The sequence below is a fragment of the Sus scrofa genome, chromosome 1, assembly GCF_054392235.1.
Source record: "Sus scrofa isolate SSC_HxYL_T2T_F1_AM1 chromosome 1, Sscrofa_HxYL_maternal_Yorkshire_Landrace_v2.0, whole genome shotgun sequence".
NCBI classification, from domain to species: domain Eukaryota; kingdom Metazoa; phylum Chordata; class Mammalia; order Artiodactyla; family Suidae; genus Sus; species Sus scrofa.
In genome coordinates, this window is record NC_139383.1 from 21801193 (window position 1) to 21816688 (window position 15496).

Consider the following 15496-nt stretch of genomic DNA (forward strand, 5'->3'; position numbering starts at 1 on the left):
TAGAGAGGGAAATAAAACACTATTCATATTTATTTTCTAAAATCATGCTGAAGTTGAAAACGTTTAAAAAATTATTCATGGAGTTTCTGTTGTGGCTCAGTGGGTTAAAAATCCAACTAGGATCCATGAGGATGTAGGTTCGATCCCCGGCCTCACTCAGTGGGTTCAGGATCCTGTGTTGCTGAGAGCTGTGGTGTAGATGGCAGGCGAGGCTTATATCCCAAGTTGCTATGGCTATGGTATAGGCCGGCAGCTGCAGCTCCGATTTGACTCTGGGCCTGAGAAACTTCCATATGCTGTAAATGCAGCCCTCAAAATAAAAAATTAAAAAAAGCAAAAAAAAAAAATTATTCATTGCTTAAGTTCCTACAACTATCAATTTTGAAACCATGCCAACATATTTACCTAAGTACTCTAAGAGTGCTAAATCCTAATTAACATTTTATTAGAGATCCAACAAGGACAGATTAGTCCAACAGTCCAACACTAGACTAAGAAATAAACAACAAAGAAACGGGGGGGAAAAAAAAAAAAAAAAAAAAGGAGTTCCCGTCGTGGCGCAGTGGTTAACGAATCCGACTAGGAACCATGAGGTTGCGGGTTCGGTCCCTGCCCTTGCTCAGTGGGTTAACGATCCGGCGTTGCCGTGAGCTGTGGTGTAGGTTGCAGACGCGGCTTGGATCCCGCGTTGCTGTGGCTCTGGCGTAGGCCGGTGGCTACAGCTCCGATTCAGCCCCTAGCCTGGGAATCTCCTTATGCCGCAGGAGCGGCCCAAGAAATAGCAGCAACAACAACAAAGACAAAAGACAAAAGACAAAAAAAAAAAAAAAAGAAACGGGGGAGTGGGGAGGGGAACCAGCAAAAAACCCCAAATGAACAAGATTAAAATAATCTTAACATAAAAATGAGGTCACCTGTTTGTTTGAGACTAAAATCTCAACCATTTAAATTCCTACCCTGTCCATCTTGACTAACACAAATAGAGACTAAAGGGGGAAAATGGGACTCTTTAAGCAAATTATAAGTAGATATAGGGTTGAGTTAAAGGGTAGCTGTGAGGGAACTAAATGATAAAATACAGCTCAGCATTCAGAGGTGCTGATAAAATGCTTTGCTAATAACCTGACACTGTATGAAACAGAATGAGATACTAAATATGTTTCTTTAAGGTATATCTTGCTTATATGCGAAATGTACTACAAATGGGACTCATATCAAGGATTTTAAAACGTTTTATCAAATTCTTAGACTTACCATTGGAATGAAGGACAAGAATTATAATAAGGATAATTAATAATCAGATCTCTCATTACCTATTCTAAACCAATGAGTCTTATCCCCCAACCAATTAATCCTTTTCCCAGAGTTACAGGCACAAAATTGACTTGTTTTGAGTTTTAGTGACTAGATTTTTCTTTAATAATGAGAGAAATATTGAAGGCAAGCAAAGCTAGATTATTAGACTGAATAATTTAGACACTGCAATCATTTTAAAACATGGATATTACTTTAATAATACTCGATCTCATTTGCTTATGACTGCCATATTGAAGCAGCACAATTACTTTAAAAGGTCAGGCTAATTAAATAAATATGAAATAGGACAATAGAAAACAAAGATATTTTGCTTTCTGTTCATATCGATTTAAGTAAAATACCTGGTTAGATAAAAACCTTCCCGCCTAACTTGCACATAAATGTTTCTATCAAATTTTTATACAAGTTTGAAGGAGAAAGTAGAAGCTGTTTTAAGCCATCTCCATTTAACCAACTCACTAGATTAATGGTTGCTCTCCATTTCCTTGGAAAAGCATACTGATTGACACCTAGGGAGCCACAGGCTTTCAGCTAGTAGGCTTCTGGCATGGGCCTGCACCTCAGTTTCCACTTGCTGCCGTATGTTTACTGAGGGTTAGCTGAGTCTGTTACTGTCGTGGGTTAAAGAGTGTTACCCAACACTCCACGACTACCCAAAAGCTCAGAATGTGATCTTACTTGGAAATAATGTTTTTGCCGATGTAACTAAGGTAAGTATTGAGATAAGATCATACTGGATGTGGGAGTCACAAACACAGAAAAGACAACCATATGAAGGCGGAAGCAGAGACTGGAGTTACGCTGCTATAAGCCAAGGAACCCCTGGGTCACCAGAGGCTGGAAGAGTCAAAGATGGATAGAAGAATTCTTCCTTAGAGAATCAGAAGGAGCACAGCCTTGCTGACACCTTCATTTTGGACCTCATTCTAAGTGCCAGGATGGGGAGAGAATACATTTCTGTTGTTTAAAACCACACAGAGAACAGACTTGTGGTTGTCAAGGGGGAGGGGGAAGGGGAGGGAGTGGGGTGGATGGGGAGCTTGGGGTTAATAAATGAAAACTATTGCCTTTGGAATGGATTAGCAATGACAGCCTGCTGTGTAGCGCTGGGGGAACTATGTCTAGTCACTTATGATGGAGCATGATAATGTGAGAAAATAGAATGTGTACATGTATGTGTAACTGGGTCACCATGCCGTACAGTAGAAAAAAAATTGTACTGGGGAAATAACAACAACAAAAAAGCCACACAGTTAGTGGTAATTTGTTATGGCAGCTTTAGGAAACCAAAACAATTATCAAACTGATTGTGCCAGTTGAACTTTTTATCAAGTTACATAAGCAGGGGACATGCGTGTGAAGAGTTGTAGTTTCTATGAAAACCAAGTTTATTTGGAAAGTCTTTGAAAAGACTAGATAAAAGTATATTTCTTTTTAAATTTTTTGAAATTTAAATGTATTTGTTAATTCTGGGCAAAGCAGTTGTAAAAGACTGGAGGGAAATATAGTAAAAATCTACAAGAAATCTGTAGTTCCCAGTTTACAACTATGTAATGTAGTGCATGTGATTTGTATAAGAAAGACAATTAGAGAACCCCTATCAGCAGACCTATACTGAACAGGTAGAAAAGACTTGGGCCCCGCATTAAATAATTGATAAAAAACACTTATATTTTAAGTTAAAATATCTAAGAATACATGTGTTATTATTTTTTTAATGATACCCTGCTTTAAATACATTTTTAGATTAAACCAAACAACTAAGGGTCCCAGATAAAAGGGCACCTACTGCATTGTTAGAAGACAAATGTGTAATAAGGCCGATTAGTTTTTTTTTTTTTTTTTTTTTTTTTGGCTGCACTGGCAGCATGTGGAAATTCCCAGACCAGGGACCAAACCCGCGCCACTGCAGTGACCCGAGCTGCTGCAGTGACAACACTGGCTCCTTAACCTGGCAAGCCACAAGCGAAATCCCTAATTAGCTTTAAATACACGTTTTTTACCTTGTCACCTCTTCAATTACCACAACTCTACATGTGCAGATGATCCCAGGTGATCATTTTCAGCTGATCAGCTTTCTAGCCTTATGATGTCACACCTGTTCAGTCTCAAAATTTCTTGGATGAAATCCTGGGTTAATACCGCTGGAAGAGATGCATGTCCTATTACATACACATTAATTTTCCAAACTGCAGTTATCCCATCACCCTACTAGAAATAACATCATTATACTCTGACAAATTTTGAGAAGAAACATTCGTCTTCCTCTTCACCTTTACATCTGTTTTTTAGTTTTTTGTTTCAAAAACATTCTAGGCATAGATTTCCCAGCAACTGGCTTCAAAGCCTAACCTTGGCCTATAGAAGAGACTTCACAATTCATTTTCTACCTTCTACTATTTAGCTATATATGTTGGAGGAATATAAAAGAACATAAAACAATGCTACTGAAAATATCCTTATACTACTGAAAATACATCTAGTAATGATAGATGATTCATTTATTTCTACCCTAATTACCCTTATAAATAAGGAACTATAGATTTACAAGTGACCATGAATTATTTCTTTTCAGAAGGAAACGCTATTTATTTTTTCTAAACAAATGGAAGTTTAAAAAAAGCATGAATTTCCAGGTAAAACTTGAAAACTAGGGTAATCTTCAAAAACAAATGAAGAGCTGTAAAGTAGTAACTCAGTAAAACCATATTTTACTAAAATATTTTATTGCAATAAGATTCACTGTGCTCAAAATCAATACAAAGTAAGTTATTAAAATTATTTACATACAAATGAAAGAAACCATATGTACAGTAGTTAGTAACAGCTGTGAGTAAACAGCATCAACATAATTTTCACCTATAAATCAAAATGTAGTTTCCTAAGGATTGTTAACAACGGTAAAGAAAAAAATTGCCAATCATGGTTATTAAATTCAATGATTTCCATAAAAAAATCCCTAATCAGGTATATTTAAGACAAATAATTTATCCCTTTGACGACTAACTGGAGGAAAGTCTAATTTACTTCTTAAACTGCAGTCCCGTGAACTTTATGATTAAAGACCGTATTTTCCAAACTTTATACCTGCTTCCCAGGAAATACCTCAGTATTAATGTCCCAGTATAATGAATTTCATATAAAAAAGTATCTATATTAGTTTTTAATCCATTTGGAACTAATATCCATGGGTAACAAACTATTAACAATTCCAACCTGTGCACTGTGTACACTCAGGTATACCCACAAAAACCAGTCTGTTGATGACTTTAAAAAAATATATTAAGATACCGAATAAATCTATTTTATTATGAAATGGAGGCTTTAAGAATATATTTTTATTAGGCATTTTGGTTAACAAATCATTATCCTATATATAGTTGCTCTATTCAGTGTATTTTTAAAAGTAAATGAATTCCACTGTAGTTTTTCTTGAAGGAAAAAAAAATCATTTCTCCAGTTGTTGAGGAGTACTAAAAGCCTCATACACATTGGCAGCAAAATCTTTCACTTGCTCCATCATCAACAGATCCTAGCAAAGATGACAATAAAACAGTAAAGCCTGTTAAAAGCATAGATAATCTGAATTCATTTCTGCAATTGAGCAACAAATTTGGCTCTAAGCTTTATGGCATTAAGCCAAAAAGAAAACCATTTAATGAAGAAAGTAGTTTTTCTTACAATAAATTATTGGAGATGTTTATTGTTTAGGTTCTTATATGAGGGAGAGTGGGCATGATAAGCATTCAAGTGTGGCTTTGAGAAGAAGACCCAAAAGTCTTCAAAGGATTTTTGTGTGTCACAAGTGCTAGATGAGTATCTGTTGAATAGATGATTACAATACTAAAGATAAAAGTCTAAAGGTACTTTTTTCTGGAAGCTGACATAACGTGGTTGAGGTGTATACTTTCTAACATAAAACATATGTAGTTATGTCATATATATATATATATATATATATATATATATATATATATATATATACACACACACACACACACACACACACATACTTAACCATACGTATATAACTGACAAGAGTGGTGCTTAAGGGATATGTGAATGTAGATAAGGAAAAAATTACATCTTTAATTTCATTAACCTTTAATTAAAATCTAGTATTGCATTCAGTTATAAATGTAAACAACAAATTGTGGTGGTAGTAGCAGAACCTGCGAGTTTGCCTTCAATAGAAATCAGATATTTAATCATATGATAGCTATGGAAGTTACATAAATGACCATTGCTTCTTGTTATTTAATGTATGAAAAAAGAAACAATATTGGGACATCGTAAATTTGATTTTAAAAAGTTTTTGAAATTGTATGCAATTGTTTCTTTAAAATCCATGTATTGTACAGTATGCATTTATAGACATTTTTTCTGAGCTCTCCACAGGTTTCCCCTCATTGTGAAAGGATCCATGAGAACAGAAGCTGTTATGTGCCCCTGTGATGAGCAGAGAGACAGGAAGTGAACCTACCCTGTGTGTTCTCTCTTAAGTATAGAAAACCCACATAAGCTTTAGGCAAATCTTGATCTCACAAATTTATGATTTGAGAATTCTGAAGACCACACGGTATTTTAACTCACAGAAATCACAGTTAAAAAAAAATTGGTGGAAGTCTTGTTCATGAATAGTCTAGTATATAAACTTAATCTATATTCAGTCGCACTAAAAAAATTTACTAAGCATTAAGATGTTTTCACTGGGTTGAAACTTTTTGTTTTCATTCTCAATGATACAGATTTTAATTAACATAGTATATAAATTACCTAAGTACCAAAGCTGGTGTTGTATTATATTTGGTGTATTTCCTACCTGTGGAGATGAACAGCTTATTGATAAAGCCAAAACTTTTATGAAAATGGAGAAAAAAGAAGTTAAGGTTTAAATGCCAGAAGGTACAAACTTTTTTTCTCATACTAATAGACATGCAAAAATTAAAAAACGAAACAAAACAAAACAAAAACAGGAGTTGCTGTCGTGGCTCAGTAGAAACGAATCTGACTAGTATCCATAAGGATGCGGGTTCGATCCTGGGCTTTGCTTAGTGGGTGGGGATCTGGCATTGCTGTCAGCTATGGTGTAGGTTGCAGACGTGGCTTGGATCCGGCATTGCTGTGGCTGTGGTGTAGGTTGGCACCTGTAGCTCTGATTCGACTCCTAGCCTGGGAACTTCCATGTGCTGTGGATGCAGCCCTAAAAAGCCCTCCCCCCAAAAAAGAAAGATTAAAACAATGTGAGCTTAAATTAAGCTTAAAATTAAGTGAAATGAGAGATCAGTCTTATTCTCTCTTCCTTCTGCATTATGAATGGCTAACTCATGGATGAGAAGAACTGAAGAGAAAAGTGAGGGAAAGCAGCATGTGAAGGACAAGCTGATGACACTACACAGAGCGAGGAAGGAACACAACCCATTGTCTCGAGGGGATCTTCATGTTCTCAAATAGGAAACCACAGATAAACTGCGACAAACGATAGTTTAAAGATTCATTTAGGGTCCCTTCTCAGTGTACATTATGGCAGTAGTTTGGAATTGAGGTGCACTGGAAGTAATTTACTACTTGTAATACAGTTTCCAAGTTTGCAAATGACTGGGGGGGGGGGGAAACATGGATACAAAGTTGTCTTTTTAGCAAAATCAGTCTTATTCAATGTATTCTAAAATGCTTTCCTAAGAAAGGAGATGGAGTTATAGTGAAAAATTTAAATAACCTACTGTTTACACAGCTTTTAGTGAGCTAAAAGGTTACTGATGTATTATTAATAGTTATATTAACTATTAAAATGCTTTACTTTCCCACAAAAATTTTTCCAGTTTCTCTCAAAATCTGAGGAACTGGTGTACTGATTTGCCTCAAGGCTCAACCTCTTCCTAGCACAGCTTACTGCAAAACTTTAACACTGCACATTTACCTGACCACTGGAATGTAACTGGACTAATGCAGTCTGTCTAACAGGTGTTAGACTGTAATGTGGAGAAAGGTATTCCCCACCTCATGAACTTGCCACGATACATTATCATGCTCATGGGGCATTCCATCATCCTCTACATGTGGTTTCTTTGAACAAGTATCACAGGAGAGAAACGTAATTTTATGTTAGACAAATAGGACCACAACCAAAAATACAATCTGTTTGTAAAAATACACTCAAGATTTCCTCTTACCTGAACAAAATGACTAGGTGTTTCACTGCAAACTGAATGGATCTGTCCATTTATTATTGGAATTATCTTAGCTAAAGGCAGGCTGACACTGGAAAGACTGAAAAATCATCACAATAATAATTATTTTCTGAAATTACATTATAGGAAGTTAACACTTTTAACTATAAAAGTAATAAGTAGTCATTGAAAGTACGTATAGAATTGTATTAATAAGGAAATAAAAACCACACATAATTCTACCATCTAGAAATAACTATAACTGATAGCACAATTAATTTCTTCCAGTAATTTTATACATACCTATACTTTTTGTGTTTTTTAACACACAGCTATAACCCTCCATGCAACACTGTTTCGCATTTTCATTTATATTACAATCATTTTTCCATCTCATTAAAGGTTCTTCCAAAGTTTTTGTCTTTTTTAATAACTACATAGTAATCCATCTTCTAGCCGTGACAAGTTATATTATCAGTTCCCTAGAGTTGGGCATTTAAGTTTTTGCCTAATTTTCCTTCATATAAATAACTTTGTATTTACATGGTAAATTACTGGGTCAAAGAGCATGAGTGCTTTTAAGTGTTAAAATATACATTGTCAAATGCCCTTTGCTTCTCCAGTAGCCTCTGAGGATATCAGCTCTATGAGGCCGTCTTTGTACACCAGGTATTATCTTTTTCTTTAATCTTCCTATGTCTGATAGCTGAAAATAGTAACTCACAATACTGGGCCATATTTCTCAATTACTGGCCATGTTGAATGTTTTTTTCCTCTACTTTAGTAAATTGTACCATTATCTATCCAGCTGAGTGAGCAGGAAACCTGGGCTCTATCCCTGGCACCTCCTCCTTCTGACTATATCCAAGCTCTACACAATACTTTATTTCTCCTTTATTATTAATTTCTCAGGTTCAAAAATAACAAAGCAACTATCTTCTAATCCTTAGTGGATTTTGTTGCTACTCTAACCACATTTTTAGATTAATTTGGAGAGGCTTAACTTTATAATTTTTAGTTGATTTTCCTGGATGTCTAAGTATAAAATCATGTCACTATCATATAACAATAACTTTCTTCTCTCCCTTTCCAAAACTAATGTCATTTTCTGAAGATAAGAATTTAATTTAGGGGAGTTACTGTTGTGGCACAGTGGAAATGAACCCGATTAGTATCCATAAGGATATGTGTTCGATCCCTGGCCTCAATCAGTGAAGTCAGGGATCCAGCATTGCTGTGAGCTGTGGTTTAGGCCAGCAGCTGCAGCTCTAATTCAACCTTTAGCCTGGGAACTTCCATATGCGGCTGGTGCCGCACTAAAAAGCCAAAAAAAAAAAAAAAAAAAAATTTAACTTAGAAAATCAACAGTCAACTAATAGTAAGTGTCTCTTTGCAAAATAAATATATTAAAAATCAGTATCATTCTTGAATTTGGTTCTCAAAATTGTCTTCTCCTTGTCTTGTTGCACTGGTTAGAACAGTAAAATGACATGGAATAAATGTGTCAATAGTGACCACCTTTATATCGTTTTTGAAATTAATGGAAATAATTCTAGTGTGTTGTCATTAAGTATGATATTTGATTTTGATTTCAAATATTTTATTATATAAAAAAGAATTTTTTATTCCTTTTTTTTGGTCTTTTTAGGGCAGCATCCCTGGCATGTGGAGGTTCCCAGGCTAGAGGTTGAATTAGAGCTGCAGCAACTGGCCTTCACAACAGCCACAGCAACGCCAGATCCGAGCCGCATCTGTGACCTACACTACGGCTCTCACTGCAATACCGGATCTTTAACCCACTGAGTGATGCAAGGAATCAAACTTGGGTCCTCATGGATGCCAGTCAAATTCGTTTCCACTTGGCCACGATGGGAACTCCAAAGATTTTTTATTTCTAGAAGGGGTTTTATTAGTAATAAATTATGTTTTATTGAATGCCTTTTCAATAACACTGAAGATGATGGTTTTTTTCCCTATTAACTTATTAATGTTCTGGATTAGTGTAATAGCTTTCTTAATGTTTAAATCTCCTTTCATTCTTAAATAAACCCTAATTAGTCACAGTGTTGGAGAATAACAAGAAATTCCAGGTTCTAAAGTAAGACAGAAGTGGGTGAACATCTGGTTCTACTACTTTGCTAGCTGTATGACCTCAAATTACTTTTCTCTTAGTTTCCTCACCTGTAGAAAGAGGAAAATACTTATATTTGATTCCTACGGGTATTTTAAGAATCCAGTAAGACAATGTTCTGAAAAATAACTAACATCACACTTGCACATAGAGGAAGAAAAAGGAAGTACTGGTCACTATTATTGTTGCTGTCTATTTTTGGATTTCATTTGTTTATATTTCAGTTAGGATTTTTATATCTACATTCATACTTTAAGTCTCTACAGTTTTTCTTTTGGGTCCCATGTTTATCCATTATATTTTCTATTGGGTTATTTCTTGTGACTGAAAATTTTATTTTAAAATGTTATACATATGTTAATACATACACAGATGTATATATACACATATAATACACACAATAATACATATATATGTAAAATTTAATCTTTTATAACTTTGCATAATTTTTCAGTTGATTCTCTTGAGAGTTCAGGACTATTAATTGTAATACACATAATCAACATTTTGTTTCTTTGCCAGTATTAAAAATCTTTTCTTATTGCAGTGGCTAGAACTTTCACATCATGTTAAACAACAGGAATGACAGTTGGCATAATGGCAGTGTTTCTAGTAGTAAATCATGGAGTATGAAGTTGGTTATTGATATGAAGGAGAAAAACTTAGTAAACTCCTATTCAGCACCTTTGTTTGTATAATGAAAAATGAAAGTGTATAAGAGACTTCTGGCTTTGAGAGGAGGCTTAAAATGTAACTGAAGAACACAACTTCAGTTCAAGGTGGTACCTGTAAGCTGTGCATGAAAGCATAGACAATGAGTACTACAGGAGAGATAATGAGCACTATAGGAGTTCAGAAAAGACTATCAATGGGCTTTGATTGGAACATAATTTTTATAATTCTTTAGTGTACAAGATCAAGTATTTGTTTATTTTTTTTTTTTTGTCTTTTGTCTTTTTGTTGTTGTTGTTGTTGCCTATTTCTTAGGCCGCTCCCACGGCATATGGAGATTCCCAGGCTAGGAGTTGAATCGGAGCTGTAGCCACCGGCCTACGCCAGAGCCACAGCAACGCGGGATTCGAGCTACGTCTGCAACCTACACCACAGCTCACGGCAACGCCGGATCGTTAACCCACTGAGCAAGGGCAGGGACCGAACCCGCAACCTCATGGTTCCTAGTCGGATTTGTTAACCACTGCGCCACGACGGGAACTCCAAGTATTTGTTTATATTTAGAACAACTACTTCCTCTTAGCCCTGCCCAGGAAATAACTAATACTTTTGCTAGTATTAGTATTAGAGATTACAGTGAAATTTCATCTTATTCTATTTTTCCTTTTTATGGATGCACTTGAGGCATATGGAAGCTCCAGGGCTAGGGGCTGAATTGGAGCTGCAGCTGCCAGCCTACACCACAGCCACAGCAACGCAGGATCCGAGCCGCATCTGTGACCTACACCATAGCTTGGGCAGCATTGGTTCCTTAACCCACTGAACAAGCCCAGGGATCAAACCCGCATCCTCGTGGAGACAATGTCAGGTTCTTAATCTGCTAAACCATAATGTGAACTCTGTCTGACAGTGAAATTTTATTGACTGGAGTACTTTGATTTAAGGAGTATATAGGGAATGAAACAATTTTTTTTGTATAATTTAAAGAATTGCTAAGAATGACTTAGAATATTTAAACTGCTCAGAAAATAAACTTTATGACCTCAACATTCCAAATCACCAGTGTTAACTGCAAATTATTTCTTTTTGTACAATAAAGAAAGGTCCCAGAGAAGTGGGCAAATAATCTCTTGCCCTATGTATCTGAGAACTGGATACTGCACATACATACTGCTTATCAGTTACTGTTTCCCCTATTTTTAACAGATGAGTTTATAGTCAGTTAACATTGATTTAATTCCTATTATTTTCTGAATACAAAAAATTGCAAAAAGTATAAATTCTAATAGGAGATTCAAGGTGCTCATGCTGAAATGATAAGAATATATTAAAACCATGTATCTTCAGCAGTGCAAATCCACAACTTAGTAGTAGTTATGATTAAAATCACTAACGACTACATTATCTAAAGATTCCTAATCCTACAATAAGGGCTACAGAACTAGGAGATAATTCACCAAACGGAAACATAGGGCAAGAATGCTTGGTTGAAGTATGTAGGCCAATAATGGCTTACAGTACTGGAATAATACAACAGAAAACATTAAAACTTAAATAATGTTTTCAGTTTTGTAGTTTAAAGGTTTTAAAAAACCCCAATAAATGAAATTCAGCCTATAGAAAAGGAGTTTCACAACTACAGCACTTTTATATAGCGGCAAAATTTTTGGAAAAAATGAAAGTTTTAATACTGAATACTGAAAGAGCTCTTCCTAATGAAGGAGTCATCGGTTTAAATGAGTTTAATTTCTCAAAAAAAAAAAACACTGAAATTTATAAGATTTTTTTGTTACCTGGAACAAAAAATAAACACTTCTAACAGCACTATTTCATTAGAACAGTCGTCAGACTGACAACATTCTTAAATGTCATCTTACCTATTCCTGGAGTTACCATGTTGGAGGTCCTGCTCAGTAGGCCGGAAGAACTCAGCCATATTGTCTAGCAGCCTGCTAAATCCTCGGTTCAAACAGATATTCAAAACCGTACTAAAATCTGGACTACACAAAAGAAGAAGATGAATTACTTTTTAGATTTTCAATAGAAAAAGACATAAATTCAATAACCACATGGTTACCTTTGATAGCCACCAACATTTCTACTCACAATTTAACTTTTTTTACAGTCTAAAATACTATAAAAATATATTAAGGAGTCAATCTTAAAAGTACAATAAGTAAGCTTATTATTTAACACAACACAATGAGAATATATATTCATCCATTTTGCTAGATTTTCCTATATTAGGCAGCACTTTTAAGTGTATTTTTATAAATATCAATAGTAGTATTACTTCTCTCTTTTTATTGTTTAGGGCCACGCCCCACGCCCATGGCATATAGAGGTTCCCAGGCTAGGGGCTGGATCGGTGCCGTAGCCAATGCCCACACCACAGCCACAGCCACACCAGATCTGAGCTGTGTCTGCGACCTACACCACAGCTCACAGCAATGCCAGATCCTTAGCCCACTGAGTGAGGCCAGGGATCATATATTACTTCTCTTGAGGAACCTCTTGAACAGAAATCCTCCTATGGTAACGATTATTGGTTTGCTTTATATACTCTCTTAGACATCTCAATGAGATAGAATATTTTATTAACATGCACAGATGAGGAACTAGATACTTGAGGGATGAAGAAATTTGTCCAAAGGTATGTAATTAATAAATGTAGGAGTTAGAATTTGAACCTAGGCCTTTTTGACCTTAAAGCTCAAACTTTTTGTTATATCAGGTTAGTACCTCACACAAAAATCTTTGATATAAAGAATATAGGTATTATTATGCCTAGTTAAACAGATTAGTTCCATCTTTGACATGTAGAAATCTCAATTCAACTCATAGGAGTGGAGGGCTTGGGCTAAATATTTGAGAATTATTAACATACAGACAGTAAAGTAATGGGGAGTATATAAAACTGCTTGGGGCATTTGAGGATGAAATAATGGGATATGCTAATGTTTAAAGGAAAGAGAGGCATAGAGGAACCTAAGAAGAAATGATCTGAGAACTGGGAAAAAATGAGAAGACTGTCGTGGAAGCCCTAAGAGAAAAGAATTTCAAGAAAGCCTTGATCAATGCTGTTAATTATCAGAGAAAGGTCATGTAAGATAAACACTACAGGTTAACTGGAAGTGGCAGCAGATTGCTGATGACCATTTTTTCAAGCTTTATGCAGTGATTTGGTGGAAAACTGAGTAAGAAAAAAACAGAGATCACTACTGTAGAAAGCCAAGGGACTAGAACTTAATGAATTCTGAGAGTAGATGCAGTAGCTGAATTAACCTAAAAAATTGCTGATTTTCTTCAAGTTCATGGAAAAATATTATAAGCAGAAGATATAATTTTTCTAGAAAACAGAACCAGAGAAAATGGTCTTAAATTATCTTTTAAAAAAAAAAGAAAAGAAACTTTGATATTTTAATCATTTAACATTCTGGCTCTCTTCTGGATAATTTAAAATAGTAATACTCAGTTTAGGAAGGATGTGAAATTTTTATCATTCAAAGATTTAGGAACATTATAGTATATAACCCTGAAAGGGTAAGAGAAAGAAGTTCTCAAAACTGAGTATGCATGTGTGTGGGCAGAGGGAGGCACATACTAACACCTGAGGACCAGCTGGAGCTCTTCAGCTCTGGCGGCAAGAGCATCTCTTCCCAACTCCCCGTATCAGCACCAAGTGACATCAAGTTGGTAGCACTGTAGTGGCCACAATTTGTTTCTGGTGTTTTTTCTTTACAGGGCTGGTTGTTAAGCATTTACCAGTACACATGGGGCATATGAGAATTGCCCATGAAAGCCTTCCTCAAAACATAAATGCTAACTATCTTCCAGTCCCTTATCTAGTATATCAAATCTCCAGGCTAGGAAAACAGGTGGGGGCAAGGCACTGGTATCTTGAAAAAAAATCTCTGCTTCCCTCTCCACCTTAATAAGAGAACCACTAGTTTAGGTAGGAAATCCTAATTAAAGGTAGGTTGGTTAGATTTAAAATTTAATTTTAACAAAAATATTATGTTGAATATGTTCAAGAAAAACTAAAAAAATGGTCAGAAGTACATTCAAAATAGAAACACGTGTTTTCTCTTACATGTAGTATACATACCTTTCCAACATGTCTCTAGTTTCATTGAGTAGTTTAATAGTGGTAACATCTCTAGGAGAAAGCCCACAGGCCTGTGAAATTAAAATGCCACACTTCAGGGTTTCGAATATTAGCACAGGGCTATGATGAAAAAAATCATGTTAATAAACTCAAGAGTTCTGTCAACAATCAAAAAATGTTAAACTCAAAAAAATATGAAGATTCCTGTGTACAGGTAAGTAGTATTTAAAACATGAGTCACAGTAAGATCTTGATAAGATCTTTACCTGAACATTCTTGGACATTTCTTGGACATATTTCTAGAATATACTTAGAAAGAATAGTCTTTGAGGTTTCAAAGGCTATTTCAACTCCAATAAGCTTGGAGTTTTTCCCTTTTACTAAGATGTTTTATCAGGATATCGGAATTCCCGTAGTGGCGCAGTGGTTAACAAATCCGACTAGGGACCATGAAGTTGTGGGTTTGATCCCCGGCCTCACTCAGTGGGTTAAGGATCCAGCATTGCTGTGAGCTGTGGTGTAGGTCGCAGACACGGCTTGGATCCTGTGTTGCTGTGCCTGTGGCATGGGCTGGCGGCTACAGCTCTGATTAGACCCCTAGTCTAGGAATCTCCATATGATGCAGGTGTGGCCCTAAAAAGCAAAAAAAAAAACCCCCAAAAAACAAAACAAAAAAAAAACCCAACAAAAAAACAAAACAACAAGCAAAAGAGATACTTTATCAGGATATGTATGTCTTTTTTCAGCAACCAAGCTTCGTCTAAGGTTCTGTGTGTCCTTTCAATCCAAAGTTGAGTTCTAATTCAATTTAGAAAATATTTGGTCCATCATCTCTCTCTTCACCTGTTCTTTTGAATCATTTACTTTTTAAATTCCACTGCTGAATTTTAAAATCTGGAAACTGTTTTATCAGTCCAGAAAGCTTGTTAAATGCTACTATTGCATCTCCTTAAGATTCTAATTTGTAAGTAAATTTTCTCCTGTTTCTTTCATGTCCCATCTGTTCTGCTCATTCATTTAGCCTCCATAATACAGGTCACAGAGTTCCCTTAAATGGGTTGCACTTTTTTTTTTTTTTGCCTAATCATGAATGTAGGT

At 35.6% G+C, this 15496-nt stretch overlaps 1 protein-coding gene across 4 annotated transcripts in view; it reads right to left on the bottom strand.

The window, feature by feature from the left end:
* PEX3 (peroxisomal biogenesis factor 3) overlaps nt 1-15496 on the bottom strand; it is a 51394-nt gene that overhangs the window by 12771 nt on the left and 23127 nt on the right. The window contains exons 9-12 of one of the 4 annotated variants that reach the window (XR_014842201.1): nt 14399-14469; nt 12168-12290; nt 7491-7587; nt 3321-3461 (exon numbers count right to left, since the gene is read on the bottom strand). Coding sequence is in view for 3 of the 4 variants with exons in the window: in NM_001244185.1 (NP_001231114.1) it covers nt 4766-4849; nt 7491-7587; nt 12168-12290; nt 14399-14469 (375 nt within the window). In the remaining variant the exon portion in view is untranslated. 4 annotated transcript variants of the gene reach the window in all.